The sequence below is a fragment of the Phlebotomus papatasi genome, chromosome 3 (assembly GCF_024763615.1).
Source record: "Phlebotomus papatasi isolate M1 chromosome 3, Ppap_2.1, whole genome shotgun sequence".
In the NCBI taxonomy this organism is placed as follows: domain Eukaryota; kingdom Metazoa; phylum Arthropoda; class Insecta; order Diptera; family Psychodidae; genus Phlebotomus; species Phlebotomus papatasi.
In genome coordinates this window covers 75,208,777-75,223,953 of record NC_077224.1, presented here as the reverse complement: position 1 = coordinate 75,223,953, position 15,177 = coordinate 75,208,777, and the positions used below count along the sequence as shown (strand labels likewise).

The 15,177-nt window shown below is 39.5% G+C and overlaps 1 protein-coding gene across 1 annotated transcript in view; it reads right to left on the bottom strand.

The window, feature by feature from the left end:
• Window positions 1-2,341: 2,341 nt before the first annotated feature.
• The window catches only part of LOC129806766 (uncharacterized), a 147,420-nt gene continuing 134,584 nt past the window's right edge, over window positions 2,342-15,177 (bottom strand). The window contains exons 92-94 of the mRNA XM_055855538.1: window positions 9,773-14,413; window positions 4,794-5,234; window positions 2,342-4,725 (exon numbers count right to left, since the gene is read on the bottom strand). Coding sequence (XP_055711513.1) covers window positions 4,484-4,725; window positions 4,794-5,234; window positions 9,773-14,413 — 5,324 coding nt within the window. The 3' untranslated portion in view covers window positions 2,342-4,483. The remainder of the gene's footprint in view (window positions 4,726-4,793; window positions 5,235-9,772; window positions 14,414-15,177) is intronic.

Here is a 15,177-nt window from a genome sequence, read left to right as displayed (position 1 = left end):
GATCATTTCTGACTTCATTTAGTGGTAGATAGTACACAATTGTTATCATTAAATCAATAGGAAACGGCTGCTCATATGCTACTTAAGTAGATAATTGCAATTGTTCTGAAATTGTCAAAAACCAGAAATCCTGAAAAGTTTCGTTTTCATGTAATTTTATAAGACCAATTTCAAAATCTAAAACAAGAAGGGGTAGGTTCCACTTAGGGTTAGGCTGATCCTCGCGGATATTTAGCCTGTAAAATTTAGCAATAAATATTAATCCCAAACTTTTGAAATAATTTCGGTCTTATGGGATGTAGTTCTTCCACAACGTTTTCAAAAACGTTGCAAAAATCATGAAAGGTCTAATGGCCTCAGCGGCCTCAGCACACTAGAGAAATCTATGTCCATATTTAATAGTATTTCCTGCACAAGCGTAGGTAATTTACTTTCAATATGGACATAAATTTCTCCAGTGTATAGAGGCCATAAGCCTTTCTGTCCACTTGCCAGTTTATCCCAGACATTCATACATAGGATTGACTTCATATCCTTTGCACAAATTTCTTTGATTAGTTCTGTAATGGCCTCTGCACATTACAGAAATTTATGTACATATTGAATCAAATTCCCTACGGTTATGTAGGGAAAACTCTTCAATATGGACATACATTTTCATAATGTGTGGATGCCATAAGTCATAATGTAGTACCATGTATGATTCCTTCTGTCTTCCCGGGAACTTTTCACAGTTGGGATAAGACTTATTTTGCAGGTGTTAATAGGGGAAACCGGGGTACTTTTAGCCAACAAATGAGGCTTTTTTTCGCGCATGAAAAAGGCTTTAGCCGACTTTTTAATGAAATTATTGTAATTGCAGCAAAATTGAAACAAATATCTTGAAAAAATCTATTTCACAAATTGTTCATCCGAATGGCAATATTGCTTGGAATATCAATAGTACTTTTTCATCTAACAATTATCCATGTATTAGTGAAAAATCATTAACAGTTTTAGCCCGCCACGGAAGAGTGACTACAAGTGCCTCGAGGGCTGTTTCAGTGTTTATCATCCTATTTAGAAAAGGAGATAATTATTATCAAAGTGAAAAATATATTTTAATTAATTTTATTAAATCAGAAACAAAGTACAACTATGAGATTTTGACTAACAACTTAGGAAACCAAATGCTGGGCCTAAAACTCTAACATTAAAATTACATTTTTATACCCATTTTATAAAAATGCTTCTGAATTGTAGGATAACAGGATCAGACTTAAAAATATTTCTGGGAATATGGGGATGTGTTCCTGCTTTCATTAAAAAATTCTTTGCTCAATGTACATTTTAATGGAAAAGAGAAAAATCCAAAATTTGGGTAATGACCGAAAGGGTAAGATCGCGAGTGCAAGCTGCCGAGATGAGGTACCTTCGGGCGGTTAAGGGAATCACTCATTGAGATCGAGTGAGGAATGTAGCCATTCGTGAGGAACTAAGAGCCGAGGAGCTGCTTCTTCGGGTCGAGAGATCACAACATTCGATGGTATGGACATGTTCAACGCATGAATGAAGGAATATTCCCCACAAAAGCTATGTAAGCCATTGTGAGGGGACCTCGACCTCGAGGCAGGCCTAGGACAAGGTGGCTGAATCAAATTCAGGATCTTGCATGGGAGCGCCTTGGGATCGAACTCGAACATCTTCCTGAAGTGGCGGAGGACCGACAGGCGTGGGCTGCTAATTTGGGTGTCATGGGCCCGCGACCCCAATAGGGATAAGCGGTTAAAATGAGAAAAATCCACTATCTACTTCTATTGTACATTGTATGCCTAATTGTACCCCGGTCTCCCCTATATGTTTTAAAAATTACCGAAACCCAAGTAAAAAGAACGGGCAGTCCTTGGAAAACTAAAGATATCCCTCTGAAAATTCACAAATTTAATATTTTATTTCTTGAAAACGACTTAACCGATCTTAATGAAATTTGGCTCAAAGTCGACTTAGGTATAGTGGTGCTACTTTGAGCTGTGGGGCTACCTTGATATACATTTTTTCTCATATTCTTTAAGGAAACTGGGTTTTAACATAATGTCATTTACCTCTCCAAAAAATTACGGAACAAAATAATTGTAGGACCCAGCTCCCTTTCGAAATATGAGAAAAATTATTTATCTGTGTAACCCCACCTCCCTCTACTATTTTTACCAAAATACTTAACAAACTGCTGCAGTCTTATATAAAATCTTGTTGGATAGAACGTGAGCTAACAAATTCTCTATAAGTAGAAAATTTTGCGACAATATTCGTGCCATAACCTCGAAGAACCTTCAGGGAATCTAGATAGTGAAACTTCATCACGTATTAGATTAGTTTTTATTTGAAAATAAATTTCACGTTATTAAATTACAATTGCATAATACAGACAATAATATTGTTTGCATTTTCATCTTTTATATCTCATGTGTTGAGTTCTGCATTTAATAATACATTTTGGTAAGAAATATTGTGTTCATAAATATTATACACAGAACTCCAACCGTGAACAATTAATTTCGAGTATTGCGTTGTTATTTTTACTATATCTTTTTGTTTCTTAAATGTTTTAATTAAAAAAACAGTTAATTGCATTCTTGAGTTTATCTTCTTTTTTTTCTTTTGCTTTACTTCAGGGCGGACGGTTGTGTTAAGCGCAATAAAGAGATATTTCTATTCTTTTATTAAAAAGTAACACTTTTTGAGAGGAGTGAAAGTTGTATAAAAAGTGTAGGATCGTTCAAATTGACATAAAACAAAAAAAAAGAGACTTATAAATTACTGAGAGACAAAAATAGGGGATGAAAAAACGTTGTGCGTTGTTTTTCTGCGCGTTCTTTCGGAAAAAAAATCCCTCTTAAGAAGAAAACTTTTAACAAAATTAAAAAAAAATACATATACAAATTTGTAATATTACAAATAAATTATAATATTTAAAATTATTGACTATACACACATCTTCCTGTCGTGAGAATAGAATCTCAGTAGTGATGATTCGTTTTTCTTTTTGGGGGGATCGAAGATCTTTGTGTCCACGGGGACTATACAAAAAAAGGGCAAAGTACATCGCTAAATGCTGTCAAGGTTCGCTGCATTGAAGCATTTTATGCGCTGCACTTAGCAAAGGATCCTCCCTATCGGGGTTTTGGAGAGGAATTCCTTTTATTTTTTTGGTGAATTGCAACAGTACCGAGCAAAATTCTACACTCATCCTTAGGATTTTTCTCTTCTTCTTCTTTTCTACACAAAAATGCGGATTTTTTTTTGTATTTCCACTGAGGCTTAGGCTTTTGCCAGCCTCGTCAACTCGAGACGAGCCACTTTTTATCCACTTTCGATCTCTCGCGAAACAATAAAATTATCCTCCTCTCATTTTTTTTGTTGCAAAATTTGCTTTCTCCCATAAAATACAATAATAAAAATATTTTTTTTTGTTAAATAATACACACAGGAAAAAAAATCACCACAGACAATCATTTACAAAATGTATAACAAATATTTCTTTCTCTCTTTGTCTCATTAAAACATTCCTTCAAAAATATCTTCGAATATCCTTCTTCGAAGACTTCGTCTATTTTTTTTTTATTCTTTTTATTATTTCTTTTTTTCATTATTTAAATTATTATACAGTTCATTTTCACTGATGACTACAAAATTATTAACGTTATAGTACGTCTTTTATTAGCGATTTAGTAGCGAGTTATTACTTATCTTTCAGCTGGATATCTCCTTCGGTTATTTCGTAACTTAGTTGCGATTTCTCCTTTTTTTTCGTTGATTTTCTTAATCATTTTTTTCTTCATTTATATAAAATAATTATTAAAAACTAAATATAGTTCTTTTTTTATTCAAATCCTCCAGAAACCGTCGAAAAGTCATTTGAGAAATATAGAAATGAAAAAGAATGAAGAAAGAGTGAAGTTTAAACTACCTTTTGAGGATGAAGTAGTTCACAGTGCTTAGTATCCTATCATCCTTCCTTCTATCGTAGAGCGGGCAGTTTCTCAAGAGTTTGAAGAAGCCTTCACCACTTTTTGTTGTTTTTCTTTTGTAAACTAAACAGCGTGAAGAGATACTACATAGACTTGATTGTTTTTTTTTCGGTTAACGGAGGAGATGATGAGGAACACAGTTCACTCCATGAATGATTTTGCAGAATTATCCACTCTTCAGACGCTTTTTTTCTCTTATTCCTTTGGCAGTTTTGTAGTAATTTTCTTTTTAAATCGTCCTCATGACTCATTTATCCACTTTCCACAGAGTTTACCGTGTTCCTTGTTATCTTATCAACTAATTTTTTTTATCGTTTTCTTGAACACTTCTTGTTCAATCTTTTCTTTTTTTCTTTTCTTTTTCTTCAATAAATTGCTAAATCATTCTTTTCTATACATTCTATACATTTTGGAATGTCACCCGTCAGGACAATCAAGAGGACTCAATCCTCTCTCTCTGACCACTCCCTTAGGGCTTATGATAAATAGTCAGGAGCTGGTTCTGGTACAGTTTCAGGATTGGCAAATAGTGGATTGGGAAATTCTGGTGGATGTGGCAATGGACCCGTTGTCTTTGGCTGACGCCGATAGGCCATCAACCAACACGAAACAGCCACAGCAACAGCCACAAGTGCCAGAAGGGCCGTAATGACCAGTGCAATGATCAAACCCACCATTGACACACAAATATCCTCCACACGCTGAGCCGCAGGAGAAACTACAAGACAAATCCCCATTAAAATCAAATCCCACAACCCTCCCCCCAAAATCCCCTCATCAACTTACTATTGCTAGAATCACCCAATCGCTCTTCCTTCCGCTCAAATGTAAGAATGGCATTCGACTGAATGACAATCTCTTCACGCAACTGACCCTCAAGGCCGAAATTACTTCCAGCGAGGGCAGTATTTGTCCTATTTACATTCGTATCTTCAATCTGACGACGTCTCCTGCGCTTGCCAAAGGCATCATAGCCACGACAATTGACCGGTTGACATCGTCCAAAGCAGACACGAATGTTACATTGGAAGCGTATATTGTCACTTGAGGGGAATTTGAAAGCATTGAAACTGGCTAGAAGACTATTTGTCTCCGAATTGTACTCCCATTCGCCAAAGATACTGGGATCAGTGGCACATCCATCATCATCTGTCACAATATATTCATTCTCAACATTCTCCTCCATCGTCTTGGCCACACAGCCACGTGCGAAGCCACCGTAAATTGCTAGAAAAAAAATTTATTTGACAATTAACATTAGTCATTCTGGGAGTGTAAAATTGTGATTGATGGGGAAGATTTTTTTTGTGTGACCAGTTCACATTTTTGACATTTTTGATGCAAAACTCAATCATAGGGGATGGTTTTCAGACTTCGTACATACTCTGATTACAAACACTTCATATTTTTTTTTCCAAATTTCTTTAATGAATCGTATCTAGCAACATTTTAATAGCTAGACTCAAGCCACATATTTATTGAAAAGGTCAGACTTATTAAGAAAATATGGGAAATGACTAGTGATAAGCCCAGATAAGCTTATGGTGGCTGAGATTTTTTACAGGTGACCTCAAAATGCGTGCAACTCGGGGTGCTTGGAAATCGGAATGCGTGAAAATTTGATTGTGAGTTGAATTTTGGGGGTAAAAATCGCGTTGAACCAATTTTATCCATTTCGACCGACAAAAACAGTTTATTCGACGCGATTCTTTACCCCCAAAATTCAACTCACAATCGAACTTTCACGCATTCCGAGTTGCACGCATTCCGAGGTCACCTGTAAAGAATCTCAGCTACCATAAGCTTATCTGGGCTTATCACTGGTCATTTTCTATTTTAAATAGTCTGAGTGGGGAAGACCGATAAAAGCAAAAAAAAAAACCTCATTGATATCGGTTAATAAACATTAGAGATAGAGTCCGGTTCATATGAGTATAGTAAGGGTCGGGGTACAGTGGGTTGGGGTAGAGACGGATGGGACCCATCGTTAGAAAGATCTCGTTTTCAGATACAGTATATGCTAAAATTTCATCGAAATCCCTTCATAAGCACCAAAAATGCAGTCCGGTCGAGACATTTTCGATTATAGCTAGGGTTAGGGAACATTGAGGGAGGAGTGCGAACCACCGTTGGAAAGGTCTCGACTTCAGCTACAACATACTAAAATTTAAAGAAGAAGCATTGTCTAGTTTTCGAAATATTTGAGATCGATTAATCGAAAATCGATATTTCGATTAATTGAACCTTCGATTTTTCTATTAATCGAACCTTCGATTAAATCGGATGAAATTGGGGTGTCATAAGGGCTATAGTACTCCACGAGACATTTCCAAAACATCAAAAGTTTTCGAATTCCGATAATTACAACCGGAGATATGGCCATTTGAAAGTTCAATTTTTGAGCCTTTATAGATAGGGTCAGGGGAGTCAGGGGACCTTAAGTTTGATATTAATCGAAAGCCCTTAGGTCCAGCTATAACATATTAAATTTTGAGATCGATCGATTTCATATGGGCTGAATTATTGAGAAAACAAATTTTGAGAGTGTTTCAAAATGACGGAAGGGGGGGCTGGGGTGGGGGGTGTGGGGCGAGTCTGATATCACCAACTTCTAGCCACCTATCGATATTTAACCTTTGCCGAAAACCGCTTGTCGATATCTCTTTCCGTTCTCTCTCCAGAAGCGTTTGTACTACGGGACGGACGGGACGGACGGGACGGACGTCCACGAAAATCGATTTTTGGCACATATTATATTCATGATCTATGAGTGTTAAAACGTATAAATCCAAAATTTGGGCCCGATCTGACGAGGTCGTATTTCACCTAGGAACAAAAAAGCTGAGATTGTAAAGAATCTCAGCTAAAATACGAAGTGTTAGAATTACGAAGTGTGTGCGGAGCCTGATATCCTTCCTGCGGATCAAGAAAAATGAAACGACATATTTTTTGTAAATTGTTTTATACAGTTTGGTAAGTAAGAGTGTGACCGACTTTATGTGTTTAAAAAATGACTTTTTTATACTCTTCTGTATATCGATATGTCATACTCATTGTCTCCGTTCAGTAATAACCTTTCGAAGAGACAAAGCCACTCCCAAAGTGAAGCCAAACCTATTCGTAAGTTCAAGTTTTTGTGCTCGCCGCTTTAGCACTGATTGCGCCATTTCGAATTTCGATATTCTTGACACTTCAATCGTCAACAATGTGAACAGTAGTATGTAAACGTTTGCTGCTATAAATGAATTCTTATGCAGTTTTGTGGAATTTTAGGATGGCAGAATGTTTGAATTGCAATTTTATTAAGATAAATGTCCTTTCGATGAACTTGCTCGCTTTTGTGTAACTCGTCGGTTTAAACTTTCGAACTTCCATCGGTTTTTTTCTGATATACCTTCGAATCGGTAAAAGAAAATATTCAACCGGAAAGAGCTCTCAAATCGTGAAGGTTATACTTAGATTGATAATAGGCTGGCCTTTCGGAGGCATTTTTTTTCACTGGACATTTTTTAGTCAGGACCTCTAAATTAGCCGATATTCGTCGTGTTAATTCCTTCAAAATGTATAATCTTTTCCTTCAAAATATGTACTTAATAAAACTTACGTTTAACGTCTATAATACCCAAATAAGGGTCTAGAGTGACTCATATAGAAAAAAATCCTTTGGCACTAATCTCAGGGTATTCTATATGATCTGACTGTATTTGATGAGACAAGAAAGTTTTTCTTCGACAACCATATGATCCGACGCTGTTTAGAGGTAGCTTAGCGACCATTTTTGTAGTGTAAAATCAGAAAATGGTTCCACTGAGAGGGTCGTTGAGTCACCTCTAAACAGCGTCCGATCATATGATCGTCAGAGAAAAACTTTCTTTTCTTGCCTCGTCATGTAGAACATCATGATATTAGTGCCAAACGATTTTTTTTCTCTTTGAGTCACCCTAGGACCATGAGAAACTAAGACTATGTGAAAACTAAGAAAAAACAGCGTTTTGAGCGACGTTTCTAAGATTGTTAGATATTTATCATCTCCAAGAAGTCGAGAACATCTTTCCTTAGGAGGAAAAACCTTTCTAATGCCTTGGTGTTGCATAACCATCTTACATTGCATTCTATAAGCAAATCCAGAAAGCGGGAACCACATTTGGAAAGGAAGTTCCAGAGCAGTCTATGTGTTGTGTGATTATGTCTTCCTCGCAATCTATTAATAAGATCGACTGCAGTGGTCACAGTGTCCCTCATGTCAAAACGTTGGGCGCATAAATTTTCCTCATGAAGCAGCAGGTGGAAAAATTTCAGATCAGGGATATGAGCCCGAAGGAGTTCATACAATCTTAGATTTTTTCCACTCATCTCGGGTGCTCCATCAGTTGTCACACTGAACAGATGCGAAGAGCATTATACTGTACAATAAACTCCATAACTGCATCAAGAACATTATTTCCTGTCATGGTCAACAGTTGCCTCATGTCCACTCAAGCATCTCTTCAAATATAGTGGAGTCAGGAAGGACCTCACGTATGAATTTGCAAGTATGAATTTTTCATGCACTCATGGCGTATAACGTATTTCTGAGGTTCGAATGTGACCTCAACTTAATATCTTACAACAAAGAGTCTATCGGTTTACAAAAAACTAGTCGAATATTTGAAGTCAGCTACCACTTATGCAGGTCACGCTCTTACTTAACACATTGTAATGCAAGAAAAATATTATTTAACTAGGACTCGAGCTTGAATTAAATGATTTCTTTATTATGTTGAAAAACAAATATAGAGGAAAGCACGCTACCTTTGCACGATTCAAGCTTAGAACAATTCAATTTTTTCTATGTTCTTTATAGATTTCACCCTTATCTCTTTTATGGAAATTTGAGGCATTGAACTAACTGTTTTAATATAATATTATAATGGGCTAAATTCATTTAAAACATACTGAGGAAAAATGAATTGTTCGAAGCTTCAGGCGTTCGAAGGTAGCGCAACTTCCCCAACTGTTTAATAATGTTTGTGATCCACGTCACCCCTCAATAACACAGATACGCAGAGAATTAAGTAAAAGAATGAAATGATAGAGCCTTCGCTCTATATTACAAACATCGTAAGTGCGATTCGAATCCCTTTAACTGGAAAACCTGTAAAATAGGTACGAGTATAATCTAAACACCTTTGTATAAGAGCATCGAATATTTAATAAACTTGAAAAATTCAATATCAAAAAAGTCTATTCACTGATCGAAAAAATATTGAAATTTAATAAATTGTTCAAAATTTCTGTTCATTTTATGATTTAAAAAGTTTAAGGATATTTTTATACTCAAATGGTTTTTGTTCTGCATGCGTAAAAACAATATAATTGTTTGATAAATTATTGTCAGTAGTGTTTAATTCAAAAGAGTCGAACGTCTAAATTTAGCACCTCAATGATCCGATATCAATATCAATCAACACTGTATAAACAGCAAATTCACTATTTGCTACTCCACCTCAAAAATTTGCAAATATTGACACCATTAAAACCCAGTGTATTGATATTCTGTATAAAACCATCCTGCACAATACGTCATTTAGTAAGCCAAATAGTAATATTTTTCCGACAATTTGTATCGTCAATATTTGGATAGAGACGCAACGCGTGTGTGAAAATTTCCACAAATCTTGTGAAGAAAACTATAGGGTGCTAATCTTCTATTTGCACCCGTTTTTAGCAAAGCACATAATAAATTGCATAACTGGTGAAAAGTGGATACAAAAAGTTAGACTTACTTGCTGGTTGGACGTCAACTTGCAGCATGAGATTGTCACCAATTTCCGCGGAAGTAATCTCCTGGCCATTGTAACTGACAATCTTCATTGAGCAGATGGGCGGTGGTCCGGTGTTGGCAATTGTTCCAGCTGTCGTCAGCATGGACACATTGAAACCAATTGTCACATTTTGCTCTCCCGTTTGGTAAACGCACTTAATGTGATATGCTTGAGCCTTGTAGGTGACCAATTTGGGATGTTTCTGTATCACGAGGACAAAGCTGGCAATTCCATTGACATGAATCAGACCACAACTGCCAAAGTGTACTTTGAACAATTCAGTTCTCTCTGCTGAATCAGAATCAAGATTGACAACTCTTCGACATTCCTCATCCTTACTGTGTCCTTTCACATACAGCACCCCATTGAATCCTGGCTCAGCAATGTGAATCTTCACTTGAACTCCATCAGCCAGACAACTAACGACCATTTCTGGTTGTGGGAAGTCCGTACGGAAGTTTGTGTGATTGCACTGAATCTCAGGTTCTCCTGTGTATCCTGCTATACACTGACAAATTGCCTGATGATTTGTAGCATTGCAGAGAGCATTAATACCGCATCTCTTGTCCACACATGGATCTTCGCAGGTCTTTGTCTCGAGATTGCAGTAGCGATGATCAGGACATTCATCGTTGCTTTCGCATTCTGGTCGATCTGTCCTGATACATTCACCACGATCCGTTAGGCGATATCCATGTTCAATTGGACAGATGCATCTACCTCTCTCATCAATAACCATTCCACGTTCTAGAGCACATACGCAGTGTCCAGTTTCATCGATCTTATAACCAGCTTCTGGGCGGCACTGCATGCACTCATTGTAGATATTCAAGGCAGAGCCTGGAGGACAAACGCATTTTCCGTCAATATCTCTAACGAAGCCCTTCTCAATATTGCACAACGATCTCTTGTCGCACTGAACTGCTGCATTTCCTTGGTAATCAGGCAAGCAAACACACACCATTGTCCTCACAGGTATCGTATCGAAGACCTTACATTCAGCATTAACTCCACATGGTCTAGTAGCATTGCACGGATTGATACATTCACTTCCAATACAAGCTGTTTGAGTTGGACAATCACCGTCATTTCTGCAGATGTCTTCTATAATGCGACAGCCCTTTTCGTAATCTGATACATAGCCCGGTGGGCATGCACATTCAGGACGATGATTGTACACTTGACAAATTTCATTGATGGCACAAACTGCGGTCTTCTCACAAGGATCCTGACATTTGTTGTTGATGCAGGCCTTGTCGAAAGGACAGTCTGAATCACTGCGACATCCTAGGAGGAGACAAGCCTGTCTAGGATCCCCACTGTATCCTGGTGGACATTCACACACAGCTCGGTGATTTATTCCGTAGCACTGTGCCCTTTCTCCGCAAGATCTTCCATCGGCAGCACAAACCGGCACGCATTGTCTATTGACACAACTATGTTGTCCAGAACATTCGTCATTTGACCTGCAGCCAATTCTGATGCACTCAATCTCTGGATTACCTTCATAACCCTGTTCGCATGAGCATACGGGTTTGTGATCTTTGATACGACATTCTGCATTAGGTCCACAATTGCAAGGGTTCCTGCAGATTCCGTTGACGCAAGCTTTCTCACTGGCACAGTCGGAATCTGCAATACAACCGCCTACTTTGAGTACAGGCTCAGTAGGCTTACACGTTCCACTGCCACTGCTGACATAGCCTTCTGGACAGATGCAGATCATCGTTCGGACGGGAGATGACGGTACAACTTCACAGATTGACGGTCGGTGGCAAGGTTCGAGGATAAGGCAAGGGTCCTGACACCGGTGATCAATACATGCAAGTCGAGGTGAACAATCAGTATCTACAACACACTCTGGCACAGGTTCTGGTCTACAGTCTACATATGGATTGCCTAGGAAACCTGGTGGACAACGGCATACTGCCATATGATTCTGTGGACGACACTCAGCTCGTGGTGAGCATATATTTCCGTAAACACATGGATTGACACATTGAGCATTCTCGCAATTTTTATCCGTTGGACAGTCACTGTTGCTTCGACATCCTACCACATGACAACGTTCCCAAGGATTACCACGGAATCCACTGAGACAGCGACACTGTGCTTTGTTCTCGTAGACATAGCATTCAGCATTGGTACCACAAGGATCTCTCACTAAGCACGGACTGACGCAATTCTGGTTGATACATGCCTTACCCGAATCACATTCAGAATCTGTTCGACATCCAACAGTTCGACATGCAACATTGGGATTTCCATGGTAGCCATCTTCGCATGAACAGACAGCTCGGTGATTTTGAACTAAGCATGTAGCATGCGTACCACAATTGCAAGGATTTCGACATTGACGATTGATGCAAGCTTCATTGTCCGGACATTCACTGTCACTTGCACATCCTGGCGGTGTCTGAATGATCAATTGGCGACATTCTCCATTGGTATCAGGCACCCAGAGTTCTGGACATTCACAGATCATTGTCCGGACAGGAACACTGTTGAGAACACTGCATTTGGCCGAAGAAGCACAAGGTTTGAGAACACCACATGGATCCTGGCACCTGTTGTCAATGCATGCCAATTTGCTGGGACAGTCAGTATCTCTGATACATTCAGGCTGACTCGGTGGGATGACCTTGCGTTCGCAGTACGAGAAGGGATTTCCGAGCGGTAGTTCTTCAGGGCAGTGACAAGTAGCCCGATGATTTCTGGGATAGCATAGTGCATTTTGAGCACATGGTGGATGAGCATCAGTTGCACATGGATTAATACAGTGATTGTCGATGCAGGCCCTATTGTCCGGACACTCAAAGTCTGAGTGACATTCCACACGAACGCACCTCTCGAAGGGATTACCTTCCAAACCAGGATTGCATCGACAAGCTGCACGATGGTTGTGCCCGTAGCATTCAGCATTGATTGCACATGGATCACTGACAATGCAAGGATTGACACATTGTCCAGTTAAGCAAGTCTTATCGTCGCTACAGTCAAAATCGGAAGTACATTCATGTTTTACGCAGCCAGATTGAGGATTTCCTGAGTATCCTGGACGACAATAGCAAATGGGATAGTGATCGACAATCCTGCAATCTGCATTCTGACCACAATTGCATGGATTGGCACAAATTCTATTAATACAGGACTCCGACAGAGCGCACTCTGAGTTGGATTTGCAGCCGACTGTAGCTTCAGATGGTGGCTGACATGATACTCGAGGATCGCCAGTATAACCCTTAGGACACTTGCAAACAGGCTCTCGATTCTCAATAAAGCACACAGCTCCACGTCCGCAAGGATCTCCAGCTGTGCAGGGATTGACACACAATTCATTGATGCACTTCCTATCAAAGGGACAATCATCGTTCTTGTAGCATTCTGCTGGCTCTGGGCGAGATGGTGTCTTCGGTATTGGTGAACACTCAATCAGAGGATTACCCTCATATCCAGGAGCACATGAACATATCGCTCGGTGAGTTGATGATGTACACTGTGCATTGATACCGCACTGTTCAACATGACATGCCACAATGCAAGTGCCTCGTGTACAAATCTCCGGATCTGCACAGTCAGCATTTGAAGTACATCCCACAGGTTGTTCCAATTTAATTGGAATACACTTGCCATTGGCATTGGTGACAGTATCTCCTGGACACTTGCACAGCATAGTTCTGTATGGTAAGGTATCCACAACAGAACAGATTTGATCCTGAGATGTGCATACATTGGATTTTCTACAAGGATTCTCACATCTACCCTCAAAGCAAGCCAATTTTGACGGACAATCGCCATCTGTTCGACACTCAGGTTCGACAGGTTGCCTTGGACGGTAGCATTCGACGAAGGGATTGCCTGTTGTGCCAGGGAAGCATTCGCAAACCGGTTGATGGTTGCGTCCCGTACAGGTAGCATCCTTGGCACAAGTTTCAGCTTCACAAACTGGTCGACAGACCCGATTGAGACGATCACATGCTTCATGATCAGCACAATCTTCATTGTACTGACACAAACCAGTGATACATGACACCATGGGATTACCTTGAGTGCCCGGTGGACAGGCACAGTTGGCTCTGTGATTCTGTGCAAAGCATTCAGCTCCACGACCACACTGAACCGGTCCGTACGAGCAAGGATTGAGGCATTTTCCACTGTAACAGGCCTTATCATAGGGACAATCGTCATTGACTTGACACTCTGGCCTATGGCACTGTACATGTGGATCACCACCCCAATCAGCTGGACAGTAGCAAAGTGGTCGATGCAGAGCTACACGACATTCAGCATTGCCACCACAAGGATTACCTTCTGCACAAGGATTAAGGCATTTCTTGTTTACACATGCCTTGTCATCCGTACAATCGGCATTTGATCGGCATTCTGGTGTTGTTACTGTAGGTTCCCGGAAGCAGTTTACAAATGGATCACCTACCATTCCTTGCGAACATACACAAACTGCTCGGTGATTTTGAGCACGACATTCGGCTGTCCTTGCACATGGATTACCATCTGAACAAGGATTCACACAAATGCGATTTCTACAGGCTTCTGTCAAGGAACAGTCACTGTCCGCAGAGCATCCTTCATCCTTCAATGGAGCTGTATTGACAAGTAAGAAATTGTAATGAACACTATTGAAATCTCTATTTTTTTAATCACTATGCAATAATTTGATTATTTTTTCTAGCTCTGGAACTAATTTATTGATTAACTCTTTTATGAGAACACTTCATGCTAAACTTGGTCCTCCGATATTCGGACCGAAAATGATAGATAAAAATCCATGCTAGAAGGGAGATTTTTCATTGTGAAATGTTACCCGACGGGTTATCTACTACTAATTGGAACTGGTGAACGTCGGAGAAAGCCCTATAGACAACGGCCGCAGCGATTCCACTGGATTTCCAGCAGTCTTTTCTGCCATGTCCGCTGATTTGGCCGCTAAAAATCCGCGTGGAATTCCCTGGATTTTACCGCTCAAAATCCACGCATAAGCTTTCGAGATGGAATTGACGCTAAATTTCTTCCTATTTGTTCGCGCACGCTTATACCATATTGCGCGAAAAGCGCTAGTTGAAAACTTGAAGTCTAATTTGATTGCACCGAATCCGAAAGCGGCGAACTTAGCGACACTGCCCATCGGGCAATACAATAGGGGAAGTGGAGCCATCACTCTCTTTGTGTCAAGTGAGAAAAAAGTACATGTGTAAAGCAAGTGGTCTCAAAAAAGTTAATAAAAATCTTGTAAACAAGTTTAAGAGTGTTTTTCATTTGGCTGTATCATCATCACAGGAGGGCCATCGTTTCATCATCCTTTCAAGCAGAATTAACCCCCCTGTGTCTAATTGCAGGTAAAATCATTG